The sequence below is a fragment of the Saccostrea cucullata genome, unplaced genomic scaffold, assembly GCF_032062105.1.
Source record: "Saccostrea cucullata isolate Sc308-1 unplaced genomic scaffold, CSIRO_AGI_Scuc_v1 ctg1011, whole genome shotgun sequence".
NCBI classification, from domain to species: domain Eukaryota; kingdom Metazoa; phylum Mollusca; class Bivalvia; order Ostreida; family Ostreidae; genus Saccostrea; species Saccostrea cuccullata.
In genome coordinates, this window is record NW_026931569.1 from 366,774 (window position 1) to 392,483 (window position 25,710).

The 25,710-nt window shown below is 33.7% G+C and overlaps 1 protein-coding gene across 2 annotated transcripts in view; it reads right to left on the reverse strand.

The window, feature by feature from the left end:
• Positions 1-14,151: 14,151 nt before the first annotated feature.
• Positions 14,152-25,710, reverse strand: part of LOC134233010 (hemicentin-1-like) — a 59,373-nt gene continuing 47,814 nt past the window's right edge. Inside the window, exons 63-68 of one of the 2 annotated variants that reach the window (XM_062715004.1) lie at positions 24,861-24,989; positions 23,017-23,139; positions 22,696-22,890; positions 19,943-20,065; positions 17,260-17,386; positions 14,152-15,478 (exon numbers count right to left, since the gene is read on the reverse strand). In XM_062715004.1, coding sequence (XP_062570988.1) covers positions 15,103-15,478; positions 17,260-17,386; positions 19,943-20,065; positions 22,696-22,890; positions 23,017-23,139; positions 24,861-24,989 — 1,073 coding nt within the window. In that variant the 3' untranslated portion in view covers positions 14,152-15,102. The remainder of the gene's footprint in view (positions 15,479-17,259; positions 17,387-19,942; positions 20,066-22,695; positions 22,891-23,016; positions 23,140-24,860; positions 24,990-25,710) is intronic. The other variant, XM_062715005.1, reaches the window with a different exon arrangement.

The window sequence follows — 25,710 nt, forward strand, 5'->3', positions numbered from 1 at the left end:
TATCTTTAATCAAGGATTCATTTAAATAATTTTTATCAAATTTGAATAAAATACCTGCATCAAATTACAGACTCAAAAAATAGAAAGTCCTTGTAATTGTGTTTACTTCAATAATGAATGGTAAAAAGGTGTACAATCAATCACTGTATTTTTAAAAAATAAGAACTTTTCAGTGCATTCCTTTCACCGTGTGTTAAATACATACATTTCTTTTCGTTGACTGACACAATAAATTGCGCATTTGATCTCAATTCTTCCTAATTTGCAACTAAAGTAAAAGGCAAATGGCTATAGAAGCAAAGACCTGAAACACCATATGTAAAATCTCCGGAAATCACCGTTTTAATTCTTAAAAGGAGAGCAGTTATGCTTTCTCGGGGAACGTTCCCCTCCATTCCACAGGGCCGTAACTAGGGGTAAAAGATAGAGGAGGCGGGGGTTTGGGGGCCGCCGATCGAAGCCCCAAAGATGGGGGGGGGGTGCGAAGCCCCCCGCAAAAAAATTGCTTCAAACGGCTCAATTTTGGACCATTTCCTTGATTTTGAGAATGCTTACCACTTTATTATATTACCTATTTGTCTACCCTTTGTTCCCCTTGCCTGTCGTAAAAGGCAACTGAATGGGGACTGTGTGTCGTAAGGGGCGACTGAATGAAGACTGTGTGTCGTAAGGGGCGACTGAATGGGGAGTGTGTGTCGTAAAATGCGACTGAATGGGGACCCGTAATGATCTGAGTTACTTAGAGTAGGTCCTCATCGTCCCTTGCGTGTTGTAAGATTGTTTATAATTTTAAGTCCCGCTCAAGAATATTTCACTTATATGGCGTATTGTAAGAAGCAACTGAATGGGACAGTCCCTCGGATGAGACGGAAAAAACCGAGGTCCTGTGTCACAGCAGGTGTGTCACGATAAAGATCCCTTTCTGCTCCAAGGCCCTGAACGCCGAGCATAGGTAATGGTGACACTCACTGGATAGCTGAAAAATTGCTCAGGTGGCTATAATCAAACAAATAAATGATCAATCTTGATCCAGCTGCTTGTGTTGTGTTTCTTATTCCCAAAAAAAATGAAAATCTAGAGGTGGCAATTGCCTCCGTTGCCTCAATGGTAGTTACGGCCCTGTTCCAGCTTTTTTTTTTTTTTGGTGACAAGAACAAAAAAAAAAAAAAAATACATCTCACTTCAAACTTTGTTGATCAAAAATATTAATAATAAAATAAAACATACCGTGCTTTTTAAGTCAAGATCTAGTAAATGAGGTGCTAAAACATTCATTATGACGTCAAAATTGATTTTAAACTTAAAGTTATTAAAAGTAACCCTGATACCTACATTTAATTTAATATAATTTTAAAGTAGAGGTCATGAAGATAGTAAAAACAATTTTTTCAGAGACTGCGGGTATTATCAATACAATTCATTTTTCTGAGATGGAAAAAAAATTCCTAAATTGAAACCTTTCTTCATTTTTCATTGAAAATGACCATTTAAAGTATATTTTTCATCGAATTAAAAAAATTATACAATTTATATTTTATAATAATCATTATTATTAAAGTATGTGGAACCATTTATTTATTTAAAAAGGTAAAAAGCGCCCTGCCCCTGTGTTCTTTTACTACATCTTTATGAAATGTGTGGAGATAACGAACAGGATTTGAGTTCATAAGTCCATTAAGCATTACAAAAAGAATAGGAGCGGAGCAAACATGGACCTCCAAAACATCGGAGGTTGGATCAGCTGCCATGGAGGAGTGAGCATCACCTGTCATGATAGGAAAATAACGAAAAAAAAAAAATCCGTGAACAAATCAGTGTGTAAATAATGGCCTAACAATTAGTATGAAAAAGTCAGTCAGCATTTGACTTCATGATAAATAGTATTTACTGACGAGGTCATTGTATCGATCATAGAACTTGCGAATTAATGACTTTAAACGAGACTTCTGAAATTCTTGCTTCATCAACTTTTTTTTTCAATAACTTACCTCGTTATAGAAATTGTTCATATGTGGAACATGCTCTTCGGTTTAGAATCAACTGAGAGATATAATCTCCATATAAAGGTGACAAAGGTATATTGCTGCACATGTAAGGGAAGTTGACGATTGAAAAGTTAAAGCCATCACGTTTATCATAAAGATTTGTCGTTAGGTAACCATTAACGACTTTGTCTAGATAAAGGTCTAAATTTAAAACAGATGTACCAGACTATGTGGTATTTTTATTTCAAGCTTACCGGGATAAATTGTATCGACATAAAAATGGAAATAACGATTGATAATTGACAATACTCGTCGATATATATCTAAATGAAGAGTTGAAGACCATAGCAGGTGTTTTTTTTCTTTCCATGTAAATTCTGCTTCACATGAATACAAAAAAAATAGGTCTGCTAATAGTGGGGTGCAATTGGTACCCAAGGGAATTCCAACAGAATGTTGGAAGACCTGGTCTCCAAAAATCGCATAGCTATTGTCAATCAGAAACTCAAGCATCTTTATGTATGAATTTCAGAGTACTTGTGTGTACGATCAGAATGTGTCAGACTGTAAATCTTTAATTTCAAGCTCACAGGGATATATTGTATCGACATAAAAATGGAAATCTTCTTTTCAAGTATATGATTATGGACAAAATCTGCATCACATGAATACAAAAATAGTGCGCAAATGGAGTATTCCAATAGACTGTTGAAAAGCTGGTCTACAAAAACAACATAGATACTATCAATCAGAAACTCAAGCATCTTTTAAATATCAAATTCAGAGTACTCGTATGTACTATGTCGTCGATATATCTAAATGTCGAGTTGAAAGCTACAGCAAGTGTTTTCTTCTTTTCACGTATAAGATTTTGCATAAATTCTGCTTCATATGAATACAAAAAAAGTCTGTTAATCACGGGGCGCATATTGGTATCCATGGGAATTCCATTAGATTGTTGGAAAACCTGGTCTCCAAAAAACGACAAAGATATTGTCAATAAGAAACTCAAGCATCTTTTTGACGTCAACTTCAGAGCTTTTGTGTGTACAATCAGAATGTTTTTTTAACTAAATAATTTTGAAAATGACCAATGACAAGGTAAGAAAATTTACGAGTTCCATTTTTATTGAAAAAGCAGCTGTCAATGTTATCGAAAAAGCCTGGACTTTAATTTATCATAGGGAATGGTAGTGTATAAAGTTGAAAAGTGGTAAGTTTTTAAGCTTTTGATTTTGGTGTAATCTTGTGATTTCAAATTGTCCAAAAGTTCCTTGGAATTTTTAAGTATCCACATCTGATTTACACCACTTCTTGAATATATTGTTGCACAGTACTCTTGAAATTTCTCCTTCACTACTGTTAATATCTTAGTGAGAAGTAAAAAAGAGACTTGGGTTGAACATTTACTGGAACCTGTTATGTATCTTTGTTTGCAAAAATTCTTATAAAGTTTTGGAATCCAATATATATATGGTAGTTCAAATTCATTTTGGTTCCTTGAAATATTAAAATATTCAAAACTGACACATGATTTTGAAGAATTTCTTCCTTAGAAAGGGAACTATGAGTAAAGGATGGATTTAATCCAAGTTCTTCTAAAATGCAATTTATATAATGAGTCTTACAAACGAAGACAATGTTGTTACCTGCTTTGTTAGCAGGGATCAGTACGTACTGATAACGTAATCTATCCAATTCTTTTTTCACTTCTGGATTATTGAATACAGAAGGATAGATGGTTTTCATATTGCCGCTCAATCTTTTAATACGTGCTTATAACATGGATCTGATACATTTAATCCATTCTGACAAAGTTTCAACGTCTTCTTTTTCATATCTGGCCCATCGTCTGGCGTAATCTTCAACAGAATCCATAATATTTATGAAATTCCGACGCCAGTTGAAGGATCGGGGTTCCCAGTATTTAGGACCTTTTAGAATTATCATTTACATGACATAGGGAAAAGCTGTCCTTAGTTTTCTAATCCAAAATTCTTTTCGTTGTCTACGGAAAGGTGTACTCAGTGATGGACTGTTTTGTGGTGATAAATCATTTCGAGAATTCCAACTTTCATTGACAAAATAGAATGGTCAGGTAAAGTAAAATGTTTGTATAAAAGCTGCTGACCCTCATGATTTATTAGAAATCGATGACCTGATATTCTGTTAATAAGTGATCCCTTGGTATCACCAACATAAACAAGTCCACACAGATTACATTCTATTCTCTCGACAACATTAGAAGATTTGCAGTTCAGATTTTACCAAGTTTTGGTATTAAAGCTCTGTCCAGTAAGATTACTGGTGAAAGAAGTGTTTGTTATCAAAATGTCACATGTTTAAGCTTTTCACAAAGATTTTGAAACAGAATACTAGCAATTGGGATCGGAAAAACAATTTCCAAATATATTTGTAATAGTTCAGAATAAATCAAGTTTTCAGATATTAGTACACTCAAATGCCATCATCCCCTCCTCTTTTTAAAGCAGCTCAGATAATTCATGTTAATAACCGATCGATGTGGTTATCGTTTCTGTAACAGTATCAAGAATAAATTTATCAATTTTTAGTAGACATTTTTGTTTGTTCTTTAATCTATATTTTGATTTTATAAATAATATTTTTTCCAGATGTAAATAAAATATAATATATGCAAAAAAATATGCAGTACTTTATAACATGGTCACGCGAGTTTTACCGATTAGAAGGGCCATTTGATATTAAATTCAAGTCTTTGGAGGGATCTCTCTACCAGGGAAACAGGATATACTTAAACTGATTATGATAAATTAACAACGATCCATCTTAATTACTGATAAAGAATGAAACATAAAATCTAAGTTAATTAGACCTTTTGAAGGTTGTTCTAGTAAGTTTATTTGTATCGCAGCACAGTATTCTGTGATTCATAATAAATCTAGAACTGTCCAAACGGGACAAAATACCCCCCTGCTGGGTTTTTCAGAAGTGCTAAATCATGAATATTTTATGGATCTAAGAAAATGAGAGAAATGCTAAAACATATTTAGTGCAAATGTAATTGCTCATTATATTTTATATAAATGAAACGAAAGCGCAGCCTAATAAAAAAAAATAGACTAAATATACGGACCAGACACGAATTATGAACTTTTTCTGTCAGTGACCTTGAACTTGCATAAATGACCTTGGTTCAAAGTCATAACACAACTTCAGGTCATAAGCAATGTTTGTGTGAAGTAGTAGATTCAAGTTTTTCCATAATAAAGAAATATATGGACCGGACGCAAATTATAAAATTTTTCTTCCTGTTACCTTGAACTTCCCCAAATAACCTTGACCCAAGGTCATGACACATCCTTAGGTCATGAGCAATCTTTGTGTGAAATGAGAACTTACCAAGTTTATCCATAAGAAAGATATGGACCAGACAAGAATTATGAAATTTTTCTTCCAGTGACCTTGAACTTCCCAAAATGACCTTGACCCAAGGTTATGACATATCCTTAGGTCAGGAGGAATCTTTGTGTGAAATTAGAACCTACCAAGTTTATCCATAAGAAAGATATGGACCGGACACAAATTATGAAATTTTTCTTCCAGTGACCTTGAACTTCCCCAAATGACCTTGGGTCAACGTCATGACACATCCTTAGGTCATGGACAATCTTTGTGTGGAGTAGTAGATTCTAATGTTCCTCCGTAAGAAAGATATGGACCGGACACGTTAGCACAGACAGTAACTAAATTATTCGACTATGTTCTACATATGTGTACGGAAGCCCATTTAGGACCTATCAAAAATATTTTTGAATTCGTTATAACGATTTTTAGAATTCGTTATAACGAATTTAATTTGTTATAACAAATTTTTAGAATTCGTTATAACGAATTTAATTTGTTTTAACAGCCTTTTAGAATTCGTTATAACGAATTTAATTTGTTATTACAGATTCATTGAATTCGTTATAACGAATTTAATCTGTTATTACAGATTTGTTGAATTCGTTATAACTAATTCAACGAATTTGGTTATAACGAATTCAACAAATCTGTAATAACAGATTAAATTCGTTATAACGAATTCAACAAATCTGTAATAACAGATTAAATTCGTTATAACGAATTCAACAAATCTGTAATAACAGATTAAATTCGTAATAACGAATTCAATGAATCTGTTATAACAAATTAAATTCGTTATTACGAATTTAATAAATCTGTTAAAATAAATTAGATTCGTTATAACGAATTCAATAAATCTGTTATAACAAATTTAATTCGTTATAACAAATTCTAAAAAATCGTTATAACGAATTCAAAAATATTTTTTGATAGGTCCTAAATGGGCTTCCGTAAATATGTATTATGTTCCAGTAACGTGTGAATTTTTTTCCCCCGAATACAGTACATTTAACTGCTTTGTTTTGTTTTGACTTGTACGGCGATGCAGCTAGTTAGGACACGTATATAATTCTTTTTTTAAATACAAGGAAAAATTTTTCTCGCGAAAACGAAAACTATCTCGTGTAAACAACATGCTACATGTATGTCGTGAAAACAAGATATTATCATGTGAAAGCAACATATTATCATGTGAAAACCACACATAAACATGTGAATATGACATATAGTCGTGTTAAAGAGACATATGATCATGTGAAAATGACATATTATAATGTGAAAACATATTATCATGTGGAAACGACAAATCATTTGAAAACAGCATATCATGTAAAACAACTTATTATCATATCGTGATAAGTCGTTTTCATTGACATAATATATCGTTTTCACAGTTTGATTGCTTGATGTCCAGAAGTAAAGAAGATTTTTAACTAGAAATATGTCCATAGGACATGAATGCCCCGCCGAGGGTATATAAGTAATGCAACATGAAAATTTGTATAAGTGTATGAAATTTGATCAGAGTATCTTTAATAGGGATGCAGTTGAATTGCTTACATCAGTATGTATCAGCATATGAAGTTTGACAAAAATTTCATTAAAATGAGGTCAAGGTCAACGGAAATGCCAAGGTCAAAAACTGTTGATGCAGTTGAAAAGCTCTCATCAGTATGTTTCAGCATATGAAGTTGAAAAAAATATTATAAATGGTTTCTTTAAATTAAGGAATGAAGGTTATTTCAACTTATATTATACAGTTATTGACTGGGTATGAGGGCAACATATGATTTGTTGGACCTGAAGGTGAAAATGTTGCCCGAGGCCAAAGGCCAAGGGCAACATTTTCACCTTCAGGTCCAACAAATCATATGTTGCCCCAATCCCAGTCTATAACGGTTTTGTTATACCCTTCAGTGCTTAAGCAATACGCACTATATTATCAATTATTTTATATGAAAAATTATGGCTTAATCAGTAAATATAAAACAATAGCTGAAAAAGAACAAAATTAATTATATTTTTATTATATCACAAAAATTATTTGATATCACAAAACATACTCTTCCCTTCTTCCTTACCTTGCTGGTAGCAACAACTCTTGCAGCTCTTAACTTCGGTTATTCCCGTGTCGCCAAAATTGAACGACGATTACACGTAATTACTTGTGACGTAGCAGTGACGTTGCGGTCTAACAATTCTTATGTTGGACCGGCAGGCCAGTCAACAGTGAAATTGTTAAACCGATATTATAAACATTTCTTTTGTTGGACTTTTTATTAAAAATAAATATATAGAAAACTATTTATAAGGGTATAACAATACTTGATATAACATAACTTGGGGCAGTTTACGCTTTATAAACCGCGAAGCGGTTTATAAAAAAGCGTAAACTGTCTCAAGTTTTGTTATATCGTATAATATAAGTTGAAATAACCTTCATTCCTTATAATTTAATTTCAGTGCAGACAATGATATATTTTTACCCATTATAAGGCTTCAAATTGATTAAATTTTAAAAGTAACGTCAAGCGGAGTAATATGTTTTTTTGACGTAACTCATTGTGACGTAGGCAAGTTATGTTATACAGAATGGATAAAATCATTTATCCAATCAAATGGCTTGTTACAAGTAAAATTAAATTATACTGAGATAAAAACAATTTGATAAAGTGAGGTCATGGTCAAATAAAAGTTCAACGTCAAAAATGTTAATACAGTTTAATTGCTTACCTCAGTATGTATCAGCATATGAAGTTAAAAACTCATTTAAGAAAAGTGAGGTAAAGGTCAAAGGAAAGTCAAGGTCAAAAAACCTTGATGCAATTGCATATCTCTCATCAGTATGTATCAACATATGAAGTTTGATAAAAATATCTAGAATTATTTTTTTCATTTATACTGACTTTAAACACAATTTGATAAAAGTGAGGTTAAGGTCAAATAAAAGGTCAAAGTAAAAAAATGCTGATGCAGTTGAATTACTTACGTCAGTATGTATCAGCATATGAAGTTTGACATTGATTTAGGAAAAGTGAGATCAAAAGGTCAAGGAAAGGTCAAGGTCAAAAATGTTGATGCAGTTGAATTGCTCTCATCAGTATGTAACAGCATATGAAGTTTGATAAAAATATTTTGAATGTTATCTTTAAAACTGAGCTAAACACTAATTAAAGATAAGTGAGGTCAAGGTCAAAGTAAATGTCAAAAATGTTGATGCAGTTGCATATCTCTCATCAATATGTATCAACATGTGAAGTTATGAAGTTTGATAAAAATATCTAGAATGGTATATTTAAAATTGAGCTAAACACTAATTAAAGATAAGTGAGGTCAAGGTCAAAGGAAAAGTCAAGGTCAAAATGGTGAAGCAATTGAATAGCTCTCATCAGTATGTATCAACATGTGAAGTTTGATAACACCATCTTAAATGGTATGTTTAAAACTGAGCTAAACACTAATTTAAGAAAAGTGTGGTCAAAGTCAAAAAATTTTGATGCAGTTGCAAAGCTCTCATCAATATCTAACAGCATATGAAGTTTGATGAAAATATCTTGGATAGTTTCTTTGAAACTAAGCTTTGAACAGCTAAACACAAAGTGTGACGGAAGGACAGAAGACGGACATGACAAACACTATATGCCCCGGCCATATTCATGGCGGGCCATAAAAATTGCATTAATTTTAGTGGTTTGGCCCCACCCCTCAGGTCCCAGGGGGCAAGGACCATGAAATTCACAATTTTGTTCCCCTTCGCCCATAGATGATTTATGCCAAAGAGCCATAGCTGCCTTACCAACATGGCCGACTCAAATATTTAAAAGGAAATCACCTGTTTTTATTTATAGATAAATGTACCTTTTAAATTCAAAATCAAACTACATATATGTAATCATATGTGGACCAGTGTTATATTTTCATAGTTGCAAGTTTGTTACATGATAATCATTTTACTTATTCAATAATCTTATTCTAAACAAGATTTTTAGAAGATTTTAAAAATAAAACAAGCTAGCAGCTTTGACTTTGGGACATTAAAATAGTTTATACTGTTTTTCCCGAGATACTTTCAAGGTGTAATGTCAGTGGCGGATTGAATGGGGGCCTAAAACGCCCCCACCTCTAAAATTATCAAAGTTAGCGTAAATCAGTTTTGCCTAGAAAATGTAAATATGTCTACATAGCAGACCTCTTTTTTACCCTACAAAACTCTAGAACCCAGGAGCTTCCAGGGGCTTTTCAATTTTAATGGCCCCCACCGCTTTGCCCTGGACCCACTGGGGGCCTCAAGGGGCCCCAAACCCCCTAAAACTATTTTTGGCGCCCTCTGAAATTCAATTCCTGCACTTCGCACCTGAATGTTATATTATATATCTCTTACATTATTTATACATGTAAAAAATGATAAAAGAAAACAGAGGAAAATGCACAGAGATAGAAACAAGAGGCCAACGGGCCTTATAGGTCACCTGAGTATCATGTAACAACTTTCCAACAATTGATTTGTGTTTTAAACCAGAGGCCATGAAATTCACAATTTTGAAAGAGGCACCATTGCTTATCATAATTATAAACTTGGCATGCTTATGCTATTTATTTAATACCCAGAGGTAGATCAGAGTAACAAAAAGAAAATGCACTTCCACTTTATAACCAGTTGTGCACCCCAAAGGAACCACTGACCCTGGAGCAACATATTTCAAAGTTTTGGAAATGTTATCACAAATTTTATTTCATCATAAATGGTATGATTAACATTAAAGAGCAGATTTCAAAGCATTAATTTATTTTCAGATAAAAACCCCCCAATAAATTGTTCTGACCCAGGGGGCATGAAATTAACCATTTTGCTAGATGCACCTTTCTTCATCATAAATATATATACTTGGATCATTAGCATAATACCCAGGAGCAAAGGAAAAGATTTTCAAAGAATTAATGTATTTTACTATATAATCAAAAGACCCCCTCCCCTTTACACCAAATGGCAAAACCTCTAATACAGGGGCCATGAAATTCAAAATTTTGAAAGAGGCACTCTTGCTCATCATAACTATGTACTTAGTTAGTTTATTTAATACCCAGGGGAGAAGATTTTTGAAGAAATAATGCATTTTCACTATATCATCAATAGAGCCCCGCCCTAACACCAGAACCCCTGACCCTGGGGCCATAAAATTCACAATTTGGGAAGAGGCACTCTTACTAAGCATAACTACGTACTTAGTAAGTTTATTTAATACCCAGGGGCAGAGGAGAAGATTTTCAAAGAATTAATGCATTTTCACTATATAATCAATAGAGCCCAGCCCTAACACCACAACCCCTGACCCTGGGGCTTTAAAATTCACAATTTTGGAAGAAAACTCTTACTTATCATAACTATGTACTTACTTAGTTTATTTAATGGCCTGGGGCAGAGGAGAAGATTTTCAAAGAATTATTGCATTTTCACTATATCATCAATAGGGCCCCGTCCTAACACCAGAACCCCCTGATCCTGGGGCCATAAAATTCACAATTTTGGAAGAGGCACTCTTGCTCATCATAACTAAGTACTTAGTTAGTTTATTTAATACCCAGGAGCAGAGAAGAAGATTTTCAAAGAAATAATGCATTTTCACTATTTTATCTACATAGCCCCACCCTAGCACTAGAACCCCTTTGACCCTGGGGCCATGAATTTCACAATTTTGGTAGAGGACTCAATAGACATTACATCTATGCTAACAGTTTGCCTGCTTGATGTCCAGGAGTAAAGAAGAAGATTTTTAAAGATTTCATTAATTTTAGTGGTTTTGGCCCCGCCCCTCAGGCCCCAGGGGGGCAGGGACCACAAAATTCAAAATTTTTGTTCCCCTCTCTCCCATAATGCTGTATACAAAATTTGGTTAAATTGGTTATATGTTTACAGAATACATGTAAAAAATGTTCAAATGTTAACACAGGAAAAGACAGAGACGAAACAAGAGGAAAACGGGCCTTATAGGTCACCTGAGTGTAACAACTTTCCAACAATTGATTTGTGTTTTAAACCAGAGGCCATGAAATTCACAATTTTGAAAGAGGCACCATTGCTTATCATAATTATAAACTTGGCATGCTTACGCTATTTACTTAATACCCAGAGGTAGATCAGAGTAACAAAGAGAAAATGCACTTCATTTATAACCAGTTGTGCACAGCAATTATACCACTACCCATGAAGTCATTGTAAAGTTTTGAATAAATGTTATCACAAATTTTATTTCATCATAAATAATTGATTAATACCAAAGAAATTTCAAAGCATTAATTTATTTTCAATATGAAGACCACCTATAAACAAAATTATCTAAATGAAATTAAATTTTGCAGTCATATCATAAATATATATAAATTATAATACCCAGGAGCAAAGGAAAAGATTTTCAAAGAATTAATGTATTTTATATATAACAAGAGGCCCCCTCCCCTTTACACCAAATGGCAAAACCTCTAGCACAGGGGCCATGAAATTCAAAATTTTGAAAGAGGCACAGAGGCCCTTGCTCAATAACTATGTACTTAGTTAGTTTATTTAATACCCAGGAGCAGAGAAGAAGATTTTCAAAGAAATAATGCATTTTCACTATATCATGAACAAAGCCCTAACACCAGAACCCACTGACCCTGGGGATGATTCACAATTTGAATAGCAAAAATATAACTAATCATAAGGCTTTGAAGTACTTGAAAAGAAGATTTTAAGAATGTAATGCATTTTCACTATATAATCAATAGAGCCCAGCCCTAACACCACAACCCCTGACCCTGGGGCTATAAAATTCACAATTTTGGAAGAGGCACTCTTACTTATCATAACTATGTACTTACTTAGTTTATTTAATGGCCTGGGGCAGAGGAGAAGATTTTCAAAGAATTCATGCATTTTCACTATATCATCAATGGTTCCTAACAAGAAGATTTAAAATTCACAATTTTGGAAGAGGCACTATTTCTATCATAACTAAGTACTTAGTTAGTTTATTTAATACCCCAGGAGCAGAGAAGAAGATTTTCAAAGAAATAATGCATTTTCACAAACTACATAGCCCCACCCTAGCACTAGAACCCCTGACCCTGGGGATGATTCCACATTTTGGTGAGACTCATAGACATTACATCTATTAACAGTTTGCCTGCTTGATGTCCAGGATTTAAAGAAGAGATTTTTATATATTTCATTAATTTTAGTGGTTTTGGCCCCACCCTAGGCCCCAGGGGGGCAGGGACCACAAAATTCAACAATTTTTGAATCTCCACTTACCATAGATAATTTCAAAATTTGGTTGAAATTGGTTCAATGGTTTCAGAGAAGAAGCTGAAAATGTTCATATATGTTAACACATGTAAAACGCACGACGACGGACGAAAACATTTTGGTCACCTGAGTGACTCAGTTGTCATGAAAATAGAACAAACTTGAATCTACACTACCTGAGGAAGATTCCACATCAGATCATTTTTCCTATCCAGCAATTATACCACTACGCCATGAAGTCATTTTTTAAAAATTTATTAATTTTTCACTAATCTCAAAATAATTTTGAGAAGAAAAATTAAATACCTATTTTCAATATGAATCCACCTTTACCCAAAATTATGTGCCAATGTAATAAAGTGGCATATCCAATAAAATTATTCAGAAGTTGATGAAAATGTGAAAAGTTTACGACGACAACGACAACAACGACAACGAGGGACAGACAATGGACAAATTTTGATTTCAGGAAAAAGCTAACATTGAGCAAAATTTCGGCTCAGGTGAGCTAAAAAATCATTACTAGAGTAGGCGAAAGTGACTATCAAATGCGCTATGGCTCTTTGGTTGAAACTGGTTGAGTGGTTGCAGAGAAGATGCTGAAAATGTTCAAATGTTAACGCAGAACTATGGACAAAAACAGATAGCAATAGGTCAAATGTTTGTTCTAAAGTAATCCATGAAACAAAATCGGAGCAGAGCAAATACTCAACTTAAATCACTTGGGAAAGATGAACTTTATACATGTATGCAGTTGATATTGGTATACTGCTATATAGATAAGGAAAGTTAATTGTACATAACATTTATCACAAAGATTTTTACAGGTCATGTTTGTTCCCAAATTGTATTAATTAAATGGACTCTTGAGTTCGATAACTATTTGTTATCGGCTTGATATTCCGCTTCAGCTTGAAAATGGTCAGTACCGTATAAGTAGAATTTTTAGCGAGGATTTAATTTTGGCATTATTAGCGAGACTGCCGAGATCGCTAAAATTGAATATTGCTAAAAATTAATTATGGTTTATTTGTAATAGCTTCTTTAATGTGCATTTTAAAATCGCTAAAGTAACATCTCGCTAAAAATAAATTACCTAATTTTAAGGAAAAATCGCTAAATTTGTGTCTCGCTAAAATTTCCACTTATATGTAGTATTTCAAAATGTTTGAAAACTAACATAAACATAATTTTCACAAGATTGGGTCAATCAAAATTACTCCTTTCAGAGATACCTAAACTCAGATCATTACAATTTAAAAGTAAGGTCATTAAAATGTAAAAATGTGAATATTCCGAGACTTTATCCTAGAGGCAGTCTGCAGCAGACCCGGTACTGGTGTATGCACTCTTTATACAGATCTTTCCCTAGTCTCTTTCTCCTTCTCGTCCTATGACAACCAAATAAGGACACAAAAATAGTTCAGTTGTCACACAGGCATTCGGCAAACCTCAGCCGATTCCGTCATCTTCAAAACAAACTAGAATATGTACACATAATGTGGGAGAGAATTTATTACAAATTACTGACACTTCCACAAACTGATCATCTCTACTTTGTATTTTAAATTCCTTTGAGTCAACATGCCTTCAAAGTACTCAGCAACTTAAAATGATCACAATGGAATTGATATCCATAAAACAGAGCACAGGTAACAGTTCATTCATTATCAGCTCTTAAAACTCACTCTTACTGTTAGTTTGGATGATAAATATATATTATTAAAACAGTTACTTGATCCGAAGGGTCGTATCACGTCGAGTTGATGATCCGGAAAGTCGGATCAAAACGTCACGTAATTGCGTAAAATCAACAGTAAAATTGAGTGATACACATTAGGTATATAATAATTCAATGGAAAATGAAGTCTGATTTGAAACATTTTAAAAGTCTATTTACATGGCAAAAAGAAAACTTTTAAAAATAAAATTGAAATCAAGTTCATTATTAAATTTAAAAAAAAAATGAGCTCTCTCAGTTTTCTGAAGGGTAAACAAACAGTCAATTAACACTCTTTTGTTTACAGTATATTTTCTGAACATGTTCAACATACTAGAATGAGGTTTAAAACAATTAATTGAGAAATCGTCATACACAAGTGTCAAGACAGATCATTAAAATATAACAATTGATCTGTATATATAAATCAGTAACATGATTATTTGTCCTAGTATAAGTTAGTACCTGTTTCATTGGTTTTCAAGCTATTTACATATATGTCAGGAGATGTACAAAGAATGGCACAAAGAAAAAAAAATAGTGGTACACATCAATTATTACTATATTTATTGCACACACACACATAAAGTAGAAAAGACAAATGCCATTTACACTTAATGACCCCCCCCCCACCAAAAAAAAAATACAAAAAATTATCATTCATTATCAAAATGAAATCATCAACTATAAAAAATTAATATAAAATCAAACAGGTACACAGTCTATAATCAATATGGGTATGCTGAAATTGATATATGAATCATAAATGTAGTTTGATACTGTAAGACCCCTGTTACAGCATTATAAGATTTGGCTCTCACTTTGATTTTATACGTCTCTAGCTCTTCTAGGGGTTGCTCTGTGAACAGAATCCCTGACCCCTCGTGGAGCCTCAACTGGAAATTCACTTTAGGGTCATTCTCCAGTATGATGAAGTCATTCTTAGTCATTTTAACATTATTCTGATTCAACACAGTGAGTCTAATTAAATCCTGCTGAGGTAAAATTCCACTAGGGAGAGCCAGAGTTCGGAACTCAATGACATCAGCATACTTAGCGCCCTCTGGACATAGAGAAGAATCCACGCACTCCAACACGCAGTATCTGAAAACAGGGGACACAACTCTTCATACAGAAGTCAGCTAGTTCACCATGTTATCAAGGACACGTGACTTACTTTGTAAGTTGCTCCTCTATGAAGTTGTTTTAGGCAACTAAGTAACTTTCTTTATAATTTATTAGCAACTTAATACTTCAAAGAAGATGTTGAATACTTATCCAAAATGAGAAACTAACTTTGTAATTTTGTCCTGAATTTACTATTTTTGATGAGTGAAAGACATCATAAATGGAACAAAGTACATATACCTATTTTTAAATAGTAACTCACTTTATAAGTTATACAATGTAAGTTTTCAGATAACTTACTAATTTATAAATGGATACTATATTTAATTTTTCCAACAAATTACTTTGTAAGTGGATTCCCTCCGGTAGTTCAAATCAGACTTATTTTTTAAGTGGCTCATAGGTAGTTTATATGACTTACTTTGTAAGTGGATCCCGTGTGTAGTTTATATAGATGACTTACTTTGTAAGTGGATTCTGTGTGTAGTTTATATAGATGATTTACTTTGTAAGTGGATTCTGTGTGTAGTTTATATAGATGATTTACTTTGTAAGTGGATTCTGTGTGTAGTATATATAGATGACTTACTTTGTAAGTGGATTCTGTGTGTAGTTTATATAGATGACTTACTTTGTAAGTGGATTCTGTGTGTAGTTTATATAGATGACTTACTTTGTAAGTGGATTCTGTATGTAGTTTATATAGATGACTTACTTTGTAAGTGGATCCCGTGTGTTGTTTATATAGATGACTTACTTTGTAAGTGGATTCTGTGTGTAGTTTATATAGATGACTTACTTTGTAAGTGGATCCCGTGTGTGGTTTATATAGATGACTTACTTTGTAAGTGGATTCCGTGTGTAGTTTATACAGATGACTTACTTTGTAAGTGGATTCCGTGTGTAGTTTATATAGATGACTTACTTTGTAAGTGGATTCTGTGTGTAGTTTATATAGATGACTTACTTTATAAGTGGATTCTGTGTGTAGTTTATATAGATGACTTACTTTGTAAGTGGATTCTGTGTGTAGTTTATATAGATGACTTACTTTGTAAGTGGATTCTGTATGTAGTTTATATAGATGACTTACTTTGTAAGTGGATCCCGTGTGTAGTTTATATAGATGACTTACTTTGTAAGTGGATTCTGTGTGTAGTTTATATAGATGACTTACTTTGTAAGTGGATTCTGTGTGTAGTTTATATAGATGACTTACTTTGTAAGTGGATTCTGTATGTAGTTTATATAGATGACTTACTTTGTAAGTGGATCCCGTGTGTAGTTTATATAGATGACTTACTTTGTAAGTGGATCCCGTGTATAGTTTATATAGATGACTTACTTTGTAAGTGGATTCTGTGTGTAGTTTATATAGATGACTTACTTTGTAAGTGGATTCTGTATGTAGTTTATATAGATGACTTACTTTGTAAGTGGATCCCGTGTGTAGTTTATATAGATGACTTACTTTGTAAGTGGATTCTGTATGTAGTTTATATAGATGACTTACTTTGTAAGTGGATCCCGTGTGTAGTTTATATAGATGACTTACTTTGTAAGTGGATTCTGTGTGTAGTTTATATAGATGACTTACTTTGTAAGTGGATTCTGTGTGTAGTTTATAAAGATGACTTACTTTGTAAGTGGATTCTGTGTGTAGTTTATATAGATGACTTACTTTGTAAGTGGATCCCGTGTGTAGTTTATATGACTTACTTTGTAAGTGGATCCCGTTTGTTATTTATATGACTTACTTTGTAAGTGGATCCCGTGTGTAGTTATCAGGACAGGGAATATCTATACAGCTGACATCACCTCTCTTGTTGAAGCACATCCTCTCTGGTCCACAGTCAATACTGGATGTGATGCATTCATTAATATCTGTAAACACACATTTTCCTTTTTAATTTTCCACAAAAAAATCTTGATCCCTTCATAAACGTTTTTTTTTAATCAAAAATATAATGAAGTTAAAATATTATTTTTTCAGTTTAAAGTTTAACACAATTCATAAAAGGAATGTTTCAGCCATTTTTGTTCTGATTCTCCCTGTATCTGAGGTCCCCTAATTTGGACACTGTTCCATGTAATCAGTTGACACCAGTGTACTTGTACTTGGTAATGATAAAAATGTTAATACTTCGTCTACGGCAGGAAAGTAAGATACCAAAGAAACTTAATTATTATTATAGTTTTACAGGTCAGTGCAGTATACAAACAAACACAGATACACATAACTGCAACAAAATGTTAACAAAACAAGAGGCCCATGGGCCTTATAGGTCACCTGAGCATTATGCAACAACTTTCCAGTGATTGAATTTGATTCATGTTTTAAGCCAGATGCTATGGCATTCACAATTTTGAAAGAGGCACCATTGATCATCATAACAATACACTTAGCAGTTGCTTAGTTTGTATACTTAATACCCATATGCAGGGTAAGGGAACACAAAATGCATTTCAACTAATCAGTAATATTCAGCAATAATCAGTAGTGCCCCTACCATACATGAACCCCTGACCCTTAGGCCTTGATATTTGATTAATACCAAGGAGCAGATTTCAAACCATTCATTCATTTTCAGTATATAAGTACAACCCCCCCACCCCCTCTATGGTACCCCTGACCCTGGGGCCTTGAAATTCACAATTGTGGAAGATATGGGCCCTTGTCCATCATAACTATATTGGTAGTTCATCTGCTTAATACCCTGGAGCAGAGAAGAAAATTTCAAAGATTTAATGCATTTTCACTATATAATCAATAGAGCCCCGCCCTAACACCAGAATCCCTGACCCTGGGGCTATAAAATTCACAATTGTGGAAGAGGCATTCTTGCTCATCATAACTATATACTTAGTTTATTTATTTCCTAGGAGCAGAGGAGAAGATTTTCAAAGAATTCATGTATTTTCACTATATAATCAATACAGTCCCACCCTAACACCAGAACCCCTGACCCTGGGGCCATAAAATTCATTATTTTGGTAGAAGCACTCTTGCTCATCATAACTATGCACTTAGTTAGTTTATTTATTTCCTAGGAGCAGAGGAGAAGATTTTCAAAGAATTCATGTATTTTCACTATATAATCTATAGAGCCCTGCCCTAACACCAGAACCCCTGTCCCTGGGGTCATAAAATTCATAATTTTTATAGAGGCACTCTTGCTCATCATAACTATGCACTTAGTTAGTTTATTTTATACCCAGGAGCAGAAAAGATGATTTTCAAAGAATTCATGTATTTTCACTATATAATAAATAGAGCCCCGCCATAACAGCAGAACCCCTGACCCTGGGGCTATAAAATTCACAATTTAGGTAGAGGCACTCTTGCTCATCATAACTATGCACTTAGTAAGTTTATTCAATACCTAGGAGCAGAGAAGAAGATTTTCAGAGAATTCATGTATTTTCACTATATAATCAATAGAGCTCCGCCCTAACACCAGAACCCCTGACCCTGGGGCCATAAAATTCATAATTTTGGTAAAGGCACTCTTGCTCATCATAACTATGTACTATGGTTTATTTAATACTCAGGAGCAGAGAAGAAGATTTTCAAAGAAATAATGCATTTTCACTACCTACTTATTTAGCCCCGCCCTAGCACTAAAACCCCTGACCCCAGGGCCATGAATTTCACAATTTTAGTAGAAGACTCATTGTTGATTACAATCATGCAAACAGTTTGACTGCTTGATGTCCAGGAGTAAAGAAGATTTTTAAAGATTGCACTAATTTTAGTGGTTTTGGCCCCACCTCACAAGACCCAGGGGGGCAGGGATCATGAAAATCACAATTTTTGTTCCCCTTCACCCATAAATGCTTTATGCCAAATTTGGTTGAAATTGGTTCAGTGGTTGCAGAGAAGAAGCTGAAAATGTTCAAATGTTAACGCACAACGCACGATGACAGATGAAAACAGATAGCAATAGGTCACCTGAGTTTATTCAGGTGACCTAAAAATGAAAGAAATGCAAGATAACCAGCAAGAACATGGGTTGCCATTCCACGCCGATATCCATGACAATAAAGCACTCAGGTATAACAAATCTGATGAGTATACCCTGGACAGGTATTGATGTATTGTAGATAATGATATCAAATCTGGTGTTTGCCTATTTACGAGTCGTGTACAGCTTTGATTTATAGTCAAATACTTCAGGTCTTTATTTTGCAGAATCTTTGCCCATGCATTCTATTTATTTCACTGGCTATAAAAATATTATATCTGTAAGGTAGGGAAAGCAGTTCTATATAGTCATGTTTTTTTTGTTTTTACATCTACAGCTTTTGGATGACATAGCTTCCACCTAAGATAATTTACTTAATTTTCTTTCCATTTTCTTTTCTTTTTTGTGGTGGTGGGGGTGGTGGTAGTGGCAGTGTTGGGGGGGGGGGCATTATACAATTGTGTAGCTGCCTTACCCACACAATTCCTGCCATTTCTTCCTAACTTATAGCCTGGGGGACAGACACACTGGTACCCTCCAATTGTGTTATTACAGCTGTGTTGACAAATCCCTGGATCCTCACTGCATTCATTGATATCTGTAACAATAGAAAATCTCATAAAGAACACATAACATTGAAATCTCTCACAATGGAAAATCTCACATGGATCACAAGACGAAAGACCACCTTTAAGCAATCGCTTAATGGTAGCTTAATGGTGACTTAATGGTGGCTTAAAGAAGTTAATTCCTTTAAGCCACCATTAAGCCACCATTAAGCTGCAACTTACAGGTGCTTAATGTCCAAACTTCATTACGCTACCATTAAGCCACCATTAAGCTGAGCTTAATGGTGACTTAATGGTCAACCCTCATTAAACTTTTACGCATCTTATATAGAATCTTTGAACTAACTTTTAGTTATTTTAATATCATTTACGCAAAATCTATTCCAACTCATAATTTTGTCTCGATCATAATTTCTACGAGTTTTTTGTCAACATGCATAAACTTGATCACTGGGAACAAAGTTAGCTAATAGCCACAGGGGCTTGCTCGAGGTGTCTAATTTTTTTAAAAAAATCATTTACAGTGATAATAAAACAAGACATCCTGTATCAGAACCGTATATTATTTTTTTAAATAAATCATTATTACATGCGTTGTTTTTATTTTTAGTGTATATGATTTTTAAAAATAAATAATTATTACACACCGTGAGCAAATCATTGTGAAATATCTTAAATTTACAATACCAAAAATCAATTTGTTCTTAAAATTATCTATATTCATGAACACAAAATATATATTACTTTTAAAAACAAAATGGTTTTTTTATTTCATGTGTTAAAAGAAACATTCCGCTACAGAATTCACAGGAATATAACTATATAATCTCATGAAAAAAAAAACTCTGTCCTTTTTTTTTGGGGGGGGGGGGCTACTGGTATACAAATGTTTAGTTTTCAAAGATTGACTTTTACCATGAAAAACTTTTTAATGGCTTTTACATCATGAATAATTTTAATTAATTCCTTATTTCTTTTTTAATAATACAGCGGTAAGTATCTGTCAAAATCTAGTCGGTCTTCAATATGATTGTTATTTCAAAATCGATTTTCAGAGGAACGGCCGATCAGATTCAACATGACATCCGACCAGATGTATACACATTGAGAAACGGGGTAAGATTAACAGATGATCAGTGTACAGTAAACCGACTGGTCAGACAACAGATCTTAATTAGGTGTCCCCCCGTCCCCGGTTAACTAACAGGAAACTATACAGTCATACACAACGTACACTGACAGATTTTGATCATGATTAATTATTTTTCCAAAATTTAAATTTAACGCAAGCATATAACAAATTAAAAATTATGATTCATCGCAAAAAGTCAATTATTTTGATACCCATTATGATACAAAAAGAATTGAATCTGAATATGATATTCTAAAAAAAGTTTTTGTAAACGTAATATAACCAGGTAACTCTTACGCGAGGATTGTCACTAAATTGTTGACACAGAAACCGTTAATCCGCAGTATATTAAAAATAATAGTAGAATCTGTTTTTTCCTCTTTCTTTTTCGATGATAGATTTTTGTGTTTTATCTATAATTAATTTATTTTCAATCATGATTTAATGCTTACATACAAAATTTTCGAATAACAGAGCGAAGAACTCAATCACATTACATCAATCTAAAAGCCGAACTCAATGTAAAAATATTAATGTGTTATAAGCCTTTCAAAAAGATCCACAAATAAAATTGCTTATATTTTGATTAATAAATCAATTCAAGACTTTTGGAAATGTTCAACAAAATACTAGTAGATACCTTTACATGTCCAAACAAATTTTGAAAAAAATAAAGGTTAAATATTTAATATTTTCCATATATTGACAAGAGCGGCGATAGCCTAATGGATAAGGCGTTCGCCTTACAACCCTCAGGTCATGGGATCGCGCCCTGTCTGTGGCGTTTTTTTTAATTTTTGAATTTCGTTCTTTTTCATTATTTTTACCAAATCAAGATATGTGCGAACTCTACATTTATAATATTGATAACAAATCACTATAGAAATAATTTTTCACCCATATAAACAATAGTATCGACTGCGTAATGTGGCTTAATGGTGGCTTAATGGTAGCTTAATGGTAGCTTAATGGAGTTTGGACATTAAGCACCTGTAAGTCTAGCTTAATGGTAGCTTAATGGTGACTTAATGGTGGTCTAAAAGTTACCATTAAGGACCTGTAAGCCACCATTAAGCTACCATTAAGCTACATTTAAGCACCCATTAAGGACTTTGAGTTGGCTTAATGGTAACTTAATGGTGGTGTAAATGTTACTTAAAGGTGCTTAATGGTGACTTAATGGTGACTTAAAGACAACCATTAAACCACCACTAAGGACCTATAAGCCACCATTAAACCGGACTTAAAGGGTGTGTTTCATCTTGTGGATTACACAAAACATAACATTGATATTTCAAGCATGTTTTTCTTTAGTGGTCTTACACTTCTAGTACATCGAAGGGAGACCTGAAATTGTTGTATTAGATGGATTTACCTGACTTCTAATAAAACATTTGTTGAAGAGATGTTTTTAATAGTTATAATGGATCTGTTCCTTTTATTTCACAAGAATATAAAAGGACAAATAATTCAATTCATAGAGACACCATTTACTGTGAGATTCTACAGTCCTGTGCTGGTACATACCTACACAGGTTTTAGAAGTTGAATTAAATCTGAACCCTGACAGACATTGTGATCTTCTACTTCGTCTGAAACATTTTCTGGAATGAGCACAGCCATTCTGAGGCCTACGGTTTTGTCCTAAAGGTTTTGAATTCTGGTAGCCATGGCTACTTTTTGGCAGATTCTGGACGGGATCAGGTTCCAGATACTCTAGCCCTACAAGCAGAATTCTCCTTTTACTATTTTGAACTTATTTCATACTGTGATTTTGTAAAAGTATTAATCTTTTTTTAGTTTCCGAGACATTTTTTTTAAATATAGAAAATTGTGAAATGTATGTACCAGCACATGACTGTTTGTCTGCCAGTAAGATCTGCCCTGGGGGGCAAACACAAACAAAACTGCCCTGGGTGTTTCGACATTGATAAACACATATACTTGGATTTTCTGCACATTCATCAATATCTGGAAAAAAAATTGTCATTGAATATTTAAGTATCCATTCACACCTTATCCTTTTAGATACAAACTGCAGGAGAATGGTTCTGTTAAAATTTTATTGACCACTTATTATCCAACCAAGTTGTCCCCAATTATGTCAATAGCCCTCTGAATAATTGCAAAACACCGCTTACTATCCCGGCTTAATAATGATCTAACACTCTACTGTTTATTTATAAGAAGTACTTGATTTCTATGAAGATATGAGGTTTAACAGTAATTTATGTATGTATTTTATTGTAGAAGTATTTTTAACTGTATGCACCAAGTTTATTTCATAGCAAGTATTAGATTATGGGAAATCGGAGTAAGAGTTAGCTCCCTTTATGCAGTATTGTGTATAATTGGACTGTATATTAATGCTTTGATATATTTTTAAATGTCATTCTGATGTATATTTCAAGGCTATTACTGTATAGGGGATTAATTTCACGGGTTGTAATTTTCACGGTTTTCTCTCATCGGACACGATCGCGGTTTCTTGAATTCGCGGAATTCTTATGTTATAGAAGTTACCTTGCTTGTCTATATCCGTTTAATCCAAACCATAGCTATATGTAAACGACATTCATCATTGTTATGTCTTTATTTCATGAACAACAGAGTAGGTTAATATAAAATAGTTCGACTTAATAAATAATTGACGATTAATTAAAACAGGTGCAGTTATCAAAGTCCTTGACTATAAACGTCAAATGACTTTTCTGTATGCTCTTACAATGAGTGCATGTACACCTCAAGATCTTCAAAACAACGCGGCGAAAAACCACTGGACGGTAATAAATATGTTAATGTAAGTCGACGAAAAATATCCTTCCAAATCTTTAGTAAGTTCGATAGTTATTTGAATGATTTTTTAAAATAAAAATGTCGATAAAAACTATAATATGCATGATAATGCAGATAACATAATATTATACCCACCGTGCGTGGTAACATTTGTTACGCACAGGGTAATCAAAACTCATGGCCCACGTGTTTTGATTGATGAGACATGTAGCGCTGGCTATTAAAAAACCTTTTAACAAATACAGGTTATTATCTGTTAATTTGAATTAATGTAAAGCGTGCTAATTAAAATAATTGAATGACAAGTACAACTCGTAATTACTGAAATGACCATGTACTGTGGTACATGTATTTAAACCAGTCGTAGTCTGTTCTCAAATTTTCAAATAAGACATGGAGATAATTGAAAATTTATTTACTGTTTCTTGAATTTCACGGCTTTATTAACACCGTGAATATAGCGAAAATTAACACCGCGAGTTATTTTCCCCCTATACAGTATTTAATTATTACATAGTAAACTACAGAACTAATTCTAACAGGAGTTTTCATTTGACAGTCATTTGAATCTTTTAACATATATTCAATCAAATTAATCTAAACTAACCAGGGCTGTCTGAAGATTCACTTATCATATGAGTATCCTAGTTACCATGTTCACTTATCACTTACCCAGACAGGGCTGTCCTATGCCTGTAGACCTGTAGCATTTGTCGCACTGACAGCTGTGTCCTCCCAGAGAATTTACTGATCAGATAAATAAGTCTACTTGATGTCTAAGACTACTAGGCTGTCCTATGCCTGTAGACCTGTAGCCTTTCTCACACTGACAGCTAAACCCTCCAAGAGAATTTTCTGATTAACTAACGTCTAAGACTACTAGTTATTATGTTTACCCAGACAAGGCTGTCCTATGCCTGTAGACCTGTAGCCTTTCTCACACTGACAGCTGTATCCTCCTGGGGTATTGAGACACTGTTGATTGGAGTAACAACGATGAGTATTAAGGGTACACTCATCTATATCTGTAAACAAAAACAGTCATCAAAGTGAGACTTTGGTAACAGAGAATAGCATATCTGAACAAAAGTACATAATATAGATGTATGTATATACATAAGCTTTCATATCTATACAAGGCATTCTAATCTGTTGATTCTTTGATTAGTTAGTGAAATGTTAATTAAACCTGTAACTTCCACTGTATAAATTCCCTATCTACACACATTACAATCAACTCCTTCTGGCAACATATATTTATACCCGCACTTTCTAAAGAAAGTTCGGGTATATTGTTGTTACTCATGTCCGTCCGTCCGTCCGTCCGTCCGTCTGTCACACTTTTCTTCCCTGAACTCCTCCTACATTTTACACAGTAGCTTAATCATCTTTTAAGAGATGGTTGGTGGTGTCATGTAGATGTGCAGTAAGGTTTCGGAATTTTGATTTTGCCCCGGGGGGTCAAATGGGGGTCGAAAAATGACGTTTTTTGTGCAAAAAGTCCCGTCTTCCCTGAACTCCTTCTACATTTAACTCAGCAGCCAAATCACCTGTTGGGGGATGATTGGTGGTGTCATGTAGATGTGCAGTAAGGTTTCAGAATTTTGATTTTGCCCCGGGGGATCAAATGGGGGTCGAAAAATGACGTTTTTTATGCAAAAAGCCCCATCTTCCCTGAACTTCTCTTACATTTTACTTAGCAGCCTAATCATCTTTTGTGGGAAGATTAGTGGTGTCATGTAGATG